This window comes from Nematolebias whitei, chromosome 14 (assembly GCF_014905685.2).
Source record: "Nematolebias whitei isolate Nwh7 chromosome 14, NemWhi1, whole genome shotgun sequence".
NCBI classification, from domain to species: Eukaryota; Metazoa; Chordata; class Actinopteri; order Cyprinodontiformes; family Rivulidae; genus Nematolebias; species Nematolebias whitei.
The window spans coordinates 24,118,854-24,132,208 of NC_056511.1; the positions used below are offsets into that span (position 1 = coordinate 24,118,854).

The following is a 13,355-nucleotide window of genomic DNA, read 5'->3' on the forward strand; positions in this document are numbered from 1 at the left end:
TGTTTTTTTTTTTTTTGTTTTTTTTTTTTTGTTACCTTTTCCTTTTAGCCATCCTATTTGTAAAAAAAAAAAAAAAAACCTGCAGTATGACTTTTTATAATTGTTTATTGTTGTTGCTGTTTTCCTTTGTTGTCATCTTTCTTTGTTGAAATCAGGTCTCTCTTGTAAATGAGTCCTCGAGGCTCAATGGGATTTACCTGTCTAAATAAAGGTTGATTGATTTGTCTTTCCACAAAAAAGAAGTTGTCCAGATGACCTGCCTGACCATTATTGGAGTTTGTACCTGGATGTTTGAGCATGAATGTCGATATAGGCTCATTTGTTTTTGTAATTGTCTTAAAGTTAATGATGCATGTATGGCATCATTTTACTAATGTCGGCAATGCATTCTGGGTAAATGATATAGACTAGTTGCTCTGGTACAAAAATGCTCTATTCAGCTTGAATGTTAATTTTGGACATTATCTGACATTCAATCCTTTAATTTGATCCATAGCAAGTTGTTAAAGAGGAGGCTGGAAAAATAACTAATAAATAATAACATTAATCGTGTTAGATCCAGAGATAATATTTTTGCTTCAGAGCTAATAAACAAAAATAATAAAGTTTGATTGTTTTGAACCATATTTTGTGCATAAGGACCAATAAAAGATATAACTTTAGTATCAAGTTATAACTTTTTACTCTTGCCTTCTTGTGTTTTTATGTCCACTACAACCTCTGTACGTCATTGCCCCAGAATGCATTGTGCCGGTAAGAAAACTGTGACGTCCTTAAGTGAAAATTGTAATAAACTTATATTTTCATTAAGTATTTAAGAGTTTTCATGTGTCCCAAACAACAACTTTTAGTAGAATAGAAAAATAACATAATAAGGCCAATATGTGCAGGTAGTCAGAGATCCCTTCAAGACAAATAATCTGAAAGACTTTTATCCATCTTTTATTTTTTTTATACCATGCTTGAAGTTTGATTTATTGACTAGTTTAAACAAATAAACAATAAAATATACAATATTTGTGGTTTTAGTAGTCCACCTGTAATTTTTCTGTGTCTAGACTTAAATTACTTGCAGAGGGACCCCCTTGTTTCTGTCAGAGCCACTCCTTGTCATCAACATCTAGTTTCATGAAACCATTCAAGTGAAATATCCTGATGCATGCTCAATAATCCAGGTAGAAAAATCCAAAAAAGTTCAATCTGGTCCTCTGGACATTCAAAAAAACAAAACAAAGCAAAAAAATATATATAAACGTTTCGTCTCTCATCCGAGAGATTTCCTCAGTCTGAGGTGCTGAATTCAGCTGAATACAGACTGAGGAAGTCTCTCGGATGAGAGACGAAACGTTTCGATATTTTTTTGCTTTGTTTTGTTTTTTGTTTTATTGAATGTCCAGAGGACCAGATTGAACTTTTTTTGGAATCAAGTGAAAGCGCTGAACCTGAAGCTTTACATCCTTGAAATCAGTGAGACAGAAGAAGTTAATTTATGAGTGAGTTTTGTTTTCTGAGGAGTGTTTTTTTAATGGGTTTCGGCAGCTGACTAATGTTTGACCAGTAAAATGTTCTATTTAGGCAGTGAAGTGAAGGAAAACGATCACTCTGGGGGCATTACTGTTAAAAACTATACATATTAACCATTAAAAACCAATGCATACACATCCAAGCCCAACATGTGGGTGAAAATCTGTTTCTTTAGAGGTGAAAGTTCAAAAACAGATTCCTGGAAAAATGCCTGAAGTGAGTTTTGTTCTTATCTGCCAGATACGTGAAAAAGAAGCAACTGAGGGAACAAACATTTACATGAAATCTTTAATGTTGTTTCATTAAGTCAAGGGCAATTATTTACATTATTATGAGTTTCGCTCACACCTTAATATAACCATAACAGTTGAACAATTTGAATCTGTACATGTTAAATCTAACCATTAGTCACTTGTTAGGCACGGTCCAGGTCAGATCCATGACTAATGACTTGCTGCTTTCAGAGGGGAGCGAGTCCTCTTTTTGCTTGAAGGTGGTGAGGATGGAGGGGAGGCAGAGGAGGGGAGTGACTCTGGCGAAACCGAACGCCACCTGGTGGGACTGCTGCTGGGGGAGCCGCGGGGGGAGGAGTAGGGGGACAAGGCCTGAAGCATCCGGCCGCTGCGCTCCTGGATGGTGTGCTGAAAAAGAAAAGAGTAGAGATAAACTTAGCTGTGGCATGGGGGTTGTTGCAGCGCTACATTTAATTTACAGAACATGAAAGCATGTTTGTGGCTTTAAAGTAATTGAGCTAGACATGGATTACAGATTATTTTCATTCTTAATTGGCAGGACTGATAAATTCTATTTCCACTTGTCGTTGATAATCCATAAAATGGGATATTATTGCACGGACAAGATTAGAAACTATTGCAAGCTGCTTTTTTTTTTTATCTACAACCAAATTGTGGTCTAACTTGTGCTGAAATATTTTAAGTTGTGTTGTCTGTCATTGGCAATGGAACAATAAAGCAATAAATGAACATGGATAAGCCGAATCGAGTTGCATCACCCTTGATATCATTTTTCCTAATTGTGCCTGAGGCCCAATAAAAGTTGTTTTAATGCTGCAACAACAGAGCCGGGATCAGTGTTTCACTTTCACACGTTTTCTCTTTAATCTGGTGACGTGGAACACAAAAGTAAACGTGCCCATGCTCCGTCCGGTCCAAAGAGCTCAAGGAAGTTGCCGATGAACTCCCGCGACTTCTCCTCCCACTTAAGAATGAGGTCCTGGCTCTTCTCCTCCACCCTGTTGACGAAGTGTTTGGACTTTTCCTCCACGGTTCGAACCGTCTCCTTCATCTTGTCCACCTGGTTCTGAAGCCGATACTTGTTCTCCTGCCAGGAGAGGGAACAGTAACTTGTAGGAATGTGTTTTTTCCCTCTTGCGTTAAATGTGAGTTATTTACTCACCTTGATGAACCCAACGTTCAGCTCTCGAGCCGTGTAGCCTCTCTGCAGGTTGCGACGAACGTAGATGTCGTAGTCTCGGACGATTCGAGTTATCAGATCTGATGTGGAGATTCCCTCCGTCCTCTGAGTGGCAACAAACATCCCTGATAATAAAACACCAATTCTGTGATGATTTCCAGTGAAAAGCAACACCACAGAGCTTGAGAACATTCCGGAAGGTCTAAATGAATCTCCACCTGCTTCCTTGATGTGCTTATAAACGTCCTCTGATCCAGCAGACGTGTAAGGGATGTCGTCATGGGCCACAAAATCAATCTGTTAAAGGAACGCGAGAGAGTCGGGAGCGATTAGACACTACTTTTGTCGTTTTCGCTGTGTGACACTGTAGCAAGCTGCCGTTTCCGTCACAGTGTGACCTTTGACCTTGTGTTTCTTGAGGAACTCTGGGGTAAGTGTCCAGGGCGCGTCTCGCACCACCTCGTCAATGTAACGGCAGTGCCGCAGCGCTTCGTAGCGTTCATCCTCCGTCATCACCGTGTAGCCCTTAAACTTGTGGGTGAGTTCATCGCTGCACACTAAAACAACAAAATATAGAAATAAATGACATTTTGGCCGTGTCTTGTTGTCATGTCGTGCTTTAATCTATACTAACTGAGAGCAGCAGCTCCTGAGCAAAAATATTAGTGGGTTGAACATCAACTTCCTGAATCATTGACACAAATCTGACAAATTGCGTTACATTTTCTGTGATTAAAAAATAGGATATATGTTACTTAATATTTAATTTACTATTGTTATTTTGTTTTTTGTTTGTTTTTGGACTTGCGACCCGTCCAGGGTATACCCCGCCCCTCGCACAGTGATTGCTGGACATGGGCACCGGCGACCCCCATGACCCAAAATGTAAGAAGCGAGTAAAAGATAATGGATGGATGGATGGATGGATGTTTGTTTTTGTGTACAAACTTGTCGCCATTTGTGCGTCAACAGCACAATTCCGTCTAATAGATCAGAGAAATGGACACCTACGCCCACATCCACCTGAAATGGGTATACATCGAGAACATTGCAAGAGTGTGGGAAGTGTTTATAAAGCCTTAAAATATAAATGAATACTAAAATAAATATAATGTCTCTACTTTGCAGATTTTCACCTATCGCAGGAGTGTCTTGAACATAACCTCCACAATAAGTGAGTCTGCTGTAATTTGTCTACTTCAGTGCATGACTGGCTACATGACTCGGGAAGGAGGTTGAGGAGCATTAAGTGTAGAACCACTAGACTAAGGAACAGCTTCTACCATGAAGCTGTTGGATTCATGAGTCAGGATTATCACTGTGAAAAAAAAAAATCACTGTATGCCACTTGATTGTTGATATGTGCTGCTGACTATCCATGCTGCTGATCTTATGCTGCTGATTTATTTATTCATGCTGCTGTGTTCATTCATTCGTACTCATCTGCTCACACAGACTCATGTTCGTGCTGCTGTTGTTTGGTGTTATTATTTTTGTATCATTAGTGTATTCTTAGTCTAACGTATTTCTTAGTTCATGTCTTAGATCTTATTTCTGTTTTTCTTTACAATTTATACTTTCGTTGGATGTAACTGGGACCCTGTGTACACAGTGTCGATGTGGTGGAACGACAAATAAAGAAACTTTGACATTGACTAAATTAATTAGCACAATTCTTGACTGTCTGACTCATGAGAGAGGTGGCAGATTACTGAACACTTGCACTAAAAATAGTTTTGGATCTGTAAAAGTTTTTTCACTTTTGTGAAAAAAATTAAAATAAAACAGTAAAAGTGAATAAATTATATAATAAATATATCATCACTACCGTAATTCAAATAGATGTTCAACCAGGGATCAAGCCCAGAGTCTTTTGATCATATGACCAATGCTTCAACCACTGACCATCACATCCGCACACTCTCTCTTTTTCCTCACTCCCACCCCCACCCACCCACACACACAAACACACACTCCACAGAACTGGTCAAATAAGATACTACCATATTGGTAAATGTGTCCCGCTTTTTGTCTATCCTCCTCAGTTTTCTGTTCAGGTCTCTTCTGTTCACTTCAGATGGATTTAAAAACAGAATATCTCCACTGTTGGACTCAGCAGGTTTCACTGTAGCTCTGAGTTCACATCAGGTCAAGAAAATGTGTCCGAAAGGCAGGAAATCTGATGCCCCAAATGAGACTCTATTGGAGTTGGCCATTTGGATCACTAGCAACAAGTTCTGATCCGTTTGATGGACGTGGGTCACTGAAAGGTACAACTCCATAACAGTAACAAAGTAAAAACTGAGAATGAATCATTAAAAATCATTTAAAATTCAATTTAAATGGCCAAAATAGTTGGAAAAACACACACAACAAAGCAATACACAGAAAGCTCAGTAAAAAAAAAAATATTTGCATTATTTATTGGGGGGGAGCTACTTTGTGGGGTGAATGAATATTTTGTATTTGCATTTTGATGCCGCCTTTGGGTAAGGGACCATCAATGAAAACGAGTCCTCTTCTAACATGGGTTAACTTCATTTTATATTTGACTTGTTTAAATGTTGACCAAATTTACATGGTCTCTTTTCAAATAAGTAAATTGTTAACTTTCATCAACAGATTTAGTTTCAGTTAGTTCTATGAGGCTTTAACAAAAAGTGCACTACTACAGTTACATGCGACTGATGCTGTAACAGTCTGTTGGCCAGTTATAGGGGACAGTTCCATGTCTCTAACGCACAATCGCTGGATCCAAAAACATAACATGGCAGCACCCACAAAATAAATAACGGACATTCTGGCTTCAGTTCTGAACAACGGGAGAAGGCAGAGACATTTCATCTAACTTTATTGATGTTGATGAGTTGAATTTGAAGTTCTTTCAGGATAGATGAGATAATGGCTAGTCTGAGTAACCAAAGGGATTTGCTGCCATTTAAAAACAAGTCAAAAGTTTTAACGACTTTCTCCCAAACACGCCTTTATAAACCTGTGCATCGCTACCAGTTTTGCAGAATGTTGCTGTGTAATTCTATGTTTTTTAGCAAATGCAAATAGCAGCTAGTTCTAGCTGCTTTTGATGTATCCTGGTGCACATCTGGAGGGAAAATTACTGTATAATATAACTGTCAGAATAACTATGTAATGCAAAACTGACCTCAATGTCAAAATTTCTAGCATTAAATTAGCATTTACATGAAAATGCTTATGGCAGCACGGTGGCGCAACTGGTAGAGCTGCTGCCTCTCAGCGAGCAGGTCCCTGGTTCAAACCCCGGTCCAGGGGCCTTTCTGGGTGGAGTTTGCATGTTCTCTCCGTGCATGCGTGGGTTTTCTCCGGGTGCTCCGGTTTCCTCCCACAGACCAAAAACATGCATGTTAGGCTGATTGGTAACTCTAAATTGTCCCTAGGTGTGAGTGAGAGAGTGAATGGTTGTTTGTCTCGTATGTCTCTATGTATCCCTGTGATGGACTTGCGACCCGTCCAGGGTGTACCCCGCCCCTCGCACAGTGATTGCTGGACATGGGCACCAGCGACCCCCGTGACCCAAAATGGAATAAGTGGGTAAAGATAATGGATGGATGGATGGATGAAAATGCTTTGGAGTTTCTAACATTAGATTGGTTTTAAGATGGCAGAAATCCACTTTGGTATTGGCTTCATTTGGATTAGCTGTTTGCTTGTCAATCTGGTCAGGATTATAAACTCATTTTCTTCCAAATGAAGTCACTTAAAGAGCCATATACAACAAGTAAGATGTTCTTTGTTCATAAACTTTTCTCAGACACCCACTTTAACATAAATATTGGTTGGAACTGGTCCAGTTCAGACTAATTGACAGCTCTACTCGTTTGAGAGAACTTCTGCCTGATATTCTGAAGTGAGCAATGTCTGCTGCAAGATGCTGAGTCTGTTTACCCCACAGAGTACCACTAAAAAAAAATCTGAACTATCCTTTTAATGAAATTTAATTAAATTAAATCCAAGAGTTTACATTTTTAATTTAAATGGCCTGACTGAAGTAATAAAAAATAGCTGGTGTACCATGGTACATTTCATGCACACAAACCCCCTCTGACTTTGTTAGACGGGGGTGTTGGATTTATACTTTACCTCCTACTATCAGGTAAGTGTTGGGGAACACATTCTTGGCCTGCATCAGAGCCCGAGCATGTCCCGAATGGAAAAGATCAAAGATCCCATCGGCATAGACTCGCACTGGACGGTGAGCTACAAATAAACAATAAGTGAGCTTTAAGTCTCCTGATCACTCATACGATGTGGCACATTCCTGTAGACAAACATCATGATGACATTAAGGTTTTTATCAGCTGTGACACAAAACTGATATCAAAATGCCTTTTTATGGCTCATATCAGCTGAAACCAGCTGACTCATTCAATCTGAGTTACTCGTCTTTCATTCTCTGCTTCCAGTTCCCGGCGCCATCAGGATCTGGAGAGAGATTTGCAGTATTATGGTAAATAAACGTTATGCCAATGTCCCCCGTTGCTGAGGGATTTGAACAGTGAATGATTGTAGTTTTTTTGTTTTGTTTTTGTTTTGTTTTTCTGGAATGGAACTGAACTGGAACTGAAGTGGCATATTTTGCATGTTTTAGTGGCATGTTTTGGGGGGTGGTCAAGCACCCCTAAATTTTAACTCCACACCCCTGGAAACATTAAGAAGTCATTATTAGGATTTTGTAAGGAAACTCATTTCTCCAACATTAGATTTGTCAAAATATTTAATAAATTTGGAATAAATATGGAATAAATTATGACACTTAAATGGGCCATAAAAAAAAAAATATTATATATATATATATATATATATATATATATATATATATATATATATACATATTTTGCATGCGTTGGATCCTTGAAGCCACCTGTCATTAAGTCAAGTAGGCAACTGACCAATCGGTGACCTCAATTTGTCCCGAAGTTAAACGCCCCTTACTTGCAGGAGTTGGGGGGTTGGGTGTGTGTGTTAGGATGTGTGAGAGAAGCATAGCACCATGTCTCTAGCATCTTAGCTAGCATATATGTGCCTCAATGCAGTTGTGGACTGCGTAGGGTCGGGTTGTGAGAGAGAAGTGGAGCATGCTCTATTCACACAAGGAGAGCTGTTGGTCAGGTTACTTCTTGTTGCTCTCTAAAATAGTTATTGAATCAAGTGTTTACTTATGTAGGTAAATATAGATGTTTAACAACCCATTAAAATACACCAGAATGCAAGAAATGGCATCTACTTTATTCAAAATTTTATGGGGCAGGACTCCCAGATCCCCCATATTACAAATTCTTCTGACACCAATGGCCACCGCGTTGTTGAAGCCAAGAGACGTTTTCAGCATTGGGAGCTAAACACCCCTAAAGGTCATATTCTAGGATCACCCCTGCAGGGAATAAGTAAGTAAATCTTAATGTTTTTGGTGCAAGATATTTAAGTGGAGAGGAGTTGTACTGTGGAGAAAACAGTAGTGTTGTAGTACTCGAAACCGGTCTGATGGTCTCGGTCTTGACTCGGACTCGACCGCATTTGGTCTCGGCCTCAGTCACTGAGGACTCAGGATTTTATTTCAAGACCAGTCAAGACCACAACTGTGGAAATATCACTAAACTGCCAGAATATTGTCCAGTTTATTTGTTAACTTCCTTGTTTTTATTGAACACATTTTGGTACTGGTTCAAATCCAAGCGATAATGTGACTCATTGCTAAATCCATTTTTTGTTACCACTGTCACGCCCACCCTCTTTCACTCGCACGTGTCACTCCCAGTGTTGCCAGATTGGATGATTTACTGCTAATTGGGTGGTTTTCATTCTGATTTTGCTGGGAACTCTGGGAAGATTTTTGTTTTGCCATATATTGTTCATATTGTTAAATTGCCTTGGCTTGTACTGATGTGGGTTCATGTTCAAACAGTAAATATACTGTAACAATATATTGCTTGGGTGGATTTTTGTGTGATGTGGAGGTTTTGAACAGATTTTTGAGCTGGAAAATTTCGACTCTATCTGGCAACACTGGTCACTCCAAGAAAGTGAGAAGTGATTGTCTGGGCACGGAAGACGTCTGCCAAAACATCAGTTATAAAATTTGGCTATTTAAATCACAAAGAATATACTTGTAACTAAAATCCATTTATGTAACTTTTTAGGTGTATATCTACTATTTTATTGAAACCACTGTGCAACTATATGGTTATCCTTGGTCTTGTGTTCAGACTTATGAAGAGTGTTTTGCCACTTCAATTTTTTTAAGGCTTGACATGTGATGAAATCGCTTCCAATTTAACAATTGTGTCATTTTATTGTTGAATCTCATGAAGTTAGGCCACTGAATGTCTGAATTATTTGTTATGTAGCTTTGAAAATTTATAAAAGCTGATATAATCATTCAAAAGCAAACTTAAAGTTGCAGTATGTAACTACTATAAAGATATTTTATAATGAAAATTTTCATTTTATTTATTTTATTTGAGGTCTCAGTCTCGACTTGGTCTCAGACCCTAAAAGTCTTGGTCTTGTCTCGGTCTCGGTACACTCTGGTCTTGGTCTTGACTTGGTCTCGGGTTAGGTGGTCTTGAGCACAACACTAAAGAACAGAGAGAGGCTTTATATTTTGTTTGTTTGCTTGTCTGATGCAGCACAGAGTGACTGATCCTGGAGAGTGGGGGGGAGAAATTTTATCTAACACCAGGTGCAATGGGGGACCCAAGGGGTGGCTAATACTGGCCTTGGTCCCCATAGAATAATCTCTAGCCACCCCAAGTGCCACCCTAATTATCTGAGGAAACTATACTTTTAAGCAAAATAAAAACTACAAATCATATTCTTCTCAGATGATTGGGGTGTTTGGATTACACATACAGGTCCTTCTAAAAAAATTAGCATATTGTGATAAAGGTCATTATTTTCCATAATGTAATGATAAAAATGAAACTTTCATATATTTCAGATTCATTGCACACCAATTGAAATATTTCAGGTATTTAATTGTTTTAATACTGATGATTATGGCATACAGCTCATGAAAACCCAAAATGCCTGTCCCAAAAAATTAGCATATCATGAAAAGGTTCTCTAAACAAGCTATTAACCTAACCATCTGCATCAACGACGTAACTCTAAACACCTGCAAAAGATTCCTGAGGCTTTTAAAAACTCACAGCTTGTTCATTACTCAAAACCGCAATCATGGGTAAGACTGCCGACCTGACTGCTGTCCAGAAGGCCACCATTGACACCCTCAAGCAAGAGGGTAAGACACAGAAAGAAATTGCTGAACGAATAGGCTGTTCCCAGAGTGCTGTATCAAGACGCCTCAGTTGGAAGTCTGTGGGAAGGGAAAAGTGTGGCAGAAAACGCTGCACAACGAGAAGAGGTGACCGGACCCTGAGGAGGATTGTGGAGAAGGGCCGATTCTAGACCTTGGGGGACCTGCGGAAGCAGTGGACTGAGTCTTAAGTAGAAACATCCAGAGCCACCGTGCACAGGCGTGTGCAGGAAATGGGCTACAGGTGCCGCATTCCCCAGGTCAAGCCACTTTTGAACCAGAAACAGCGGCAGAAGCGCCTAACCTGGGCTACAGAGAAGCAGCACTGGACTGTTGCTCAGTGGTCCAAAGTACTCTTTTCGGATGAAAGCAAATTTTGCATGTCATTCGGAAATCAAGGTGCCAGAGTCTGGAGGAAGACTGGGGGGAAGGAAATGCCAGAAGTCCAGTGTGAAGCACCCACAGTCAGTGATGGTCTGGGGTGCCATGTCAGCTGCTGGTGTTGGTCCACTGTGTTTTATCAAGGGCAGGGTCAATGCAACTAGCTATCTGGAGATTTTGGAGCACTTCATGCTTCCATCTGCTGAAAAGCTTTATGGAGATGAAGATTTAATGTTTCAGCACGACCTGGCACCTGCTCACAGTGCCAAAACCACTGGTAAATGGTTTACTGACCATAGTATTACTGTGCTCAATTGGCCTGCCAACTCTCCTGACCTGAACCCCATAGAGAACCTGTGGGATATTGTGAAGAGAAAGTTGAGAGACGCAAGACCCAACACTCTGGATGAGCTTAAGGCCGCTATCAAAGCATCCTGGGACTCCATAACACCTCAGCAGTGCCACAAGCTGATTGCCTCCATGCCACGCTGCATTGAAGCAGTCATTCATGCAAAAGGATTCCCGACCAAGTATTGAGTGCATAACTGAACATGATTATTTGAAGGTTGGCGTTTTTTGTATTAAAAACACTTGTCTTTCATTGGTGGGATGAAATATGCTAATTTTTTGGGACAGGCATTTTGGGTTTTCATGAGCTGTATGCCATAATCATCAGTATTAAAACAATTAAAGACCTGAAATATTTCAGTTGGTGTGCAATGAATCTGAAATATATGAAAGTTTCATTTTTATCATTACATTATGGAAAATAATGACCTTTATCACAATATGCTAATTTTTTGAGAAGGACCTGTATATACGATGATGGCCATCTTGGATTTTAACTTGGCAAGTAAATTTTTGATGGTGACCTTTCACACATAACATTCTTATGCCTACATACACACCAAAATGGAAGTTGGCACCTCGCTTATTTTTCAAGTTATCATGCTCGCACAACATGCACGGATGGACAGAGGGTATTTTCAATTCTCTTCTTCACTCCACAGCAGGGGACAACAAATGTACTGAAAAGACTAACCTGGTGTTCCTTTTCTTGCTTGAGTAATAGTCAGTTTTTCATGGGGGTCCACTGACTCCCAATCTGTTGGCTTGGCAAAGGGGGCTGGCTCCCGTAGAGCCTAAAAGAAGATGGAGAGAGACAGACTATATGATTATAATGAGTCCTCGAGGCTCAATGGGATTTACCCGTCTAAATAAAGGTTGAATGAAAAAATGAATAATGAAAGCAGGTGAAGTGTTGTTAGTTTAAAGACTTAGCATGTCCATGACAGGAAAATATATAACATGCATGCTGACAGTTGACTGCTTCACTCCTGAGGTTACTCATAACATCTCCAGGTTGAATAACCTGCTTGTGTTTGGAGTGTGGGAAGAAGGAGGTGTAATTATTGGCAGTGATGTAATTGATCAGAGTTATAATAGGAGGAAATTGTGCAGGAAAATAGCTGCTGATGCAGAGCTGCAATTTGAATTGATCCAGGATTAGTCGGACTCAAACTGCAACTAAAACATGAGGTATTACAAACTCACAGACTCAGAGTTATTAAAGGAGCACTTTTATCTAAATATAATAAACATTTATAACATCATCAGGGCACAGGTGGATAATTTCATGTCTTAGTCAGTGAGCACCTATGTTCTGCAAGGCCTGGACTTTGTGTTGTGAGCTGACGGATGGTCACCTTTATCTGCTGTGTTAGATATACCTTGAATGTGTGCTCCGCTTCAAATGTCTTGTTACTAAGTCAATAAAAACATAAGCTTGCATGGTTCAGCATTGCACATGTGTTATCTGACTTGCATTGCATCATGGTATAGTTCACACTAAATGACACGCTGGTACAGATAAGATGGCTGTTTATTACATTTATTTAAACTAGTTATTTATTCCAAATATTTGCTTCAGACCAGTTTCAACTGATCACCAGATGAGAATTTAACTAACTACAAAGAAAATGTCGTCTTTCCAGCCTGTGTTGCAACTAAGTTACCCTGGTTCTGCTTAAAATCGGGCCTACCTTGCGAGGGTCTCCTCCTCTCCGGTTCTGCGGGTTCTGCTGTTTTTGCCCATTACTGCTTCGGCCTCGTCTCCTCCTGGCCATCCTGGATGTTGGCCTGTCGTTCGTCTCTACCGAGCAGCTGGTTTCTGAGCCTGCGTGCCTTTTTAAGTTTTCATCCCCTCAGCCTGCCTGACCCTGATGACGGGAGAGCGTGGAGAGCAAAGTTCACAGCACTCCAGTGGAGTCATTCAGAAAAGTCCAATGTGTTTGAAGTCAATACTGATCGTTACTTCTTTGAGAGGAGGGATTTGTGTGTTTGTAGAGTGCTACTCATCACAGACAAACCATTTAACAGTGTTGAACACAAATATATATGTAAGTAAAATGTTGTTTTGAATAATCTCTTAATTTATTTGACTGATTGTCAGAAAGAACAAAGGCTCTTAACAATGTAACAGTGAGAGCACATGAAAGCACAGACACACCGTGTCTGCCTACCATTCTGTGTTCGTTTGTCTCTCTTTTCTGTCCTCTCAAACCTAGCAGGTCAAAGCAGATGGCCGCTTGTCCTGAGCCTTGTTCTGCTGGAGGTTTCTTCCTTTTAAAAAGGGAGGTTATCCTTTCCACTGTTGCCACTGTGCTTGCTCAGGATGGAAGACTGCAACGAAGTGAAAATTCAACGAGTCTGCTGGATTCCTTAC

At 39.9% G+C, this 13,355-nt stretch overlaps 1 protein-coding gene across 1 annotated transcript; it reads right to left on the bottom strand.

Annotated features, from left to right (window-relative positions):
• Positions 1 to 1,890: 1,890 nt before the first annotated feature.
• On the bottom strand, positions 1,891 to 12,868 carry pcyt1bb (phosphate cytidylyltransferase 1B, choline b). The gene is made up of 8 exons (XM_037687427.1): positions 12,673 to 12,868; positions 11,673 to 11,772; positions 7,075 to 7,191; positions 3,364 to 3,515; positions 3,177 to 3,255; positions 2,941 to 3,083; positions 2,677 to 2,865; positions 1,891 to 2,165 (listed from the first exon to the last, which is right to left on the bottom strand). Exons 1-8 carry the CDS (start codon positions 12,754 to 12,756, stop codon positions 1,968 to 1,970), a joined length of 1,062 nt encoding a protein of 353 aa, XP_037543355.1. The 5' UTR covers positions 12,757 to 12,868; the 3' UTR covers positions 1,891 to 1,967.
• Between the last annotated feature and the right edge of the window lie 487 nt (positions 12,869 to 13,355).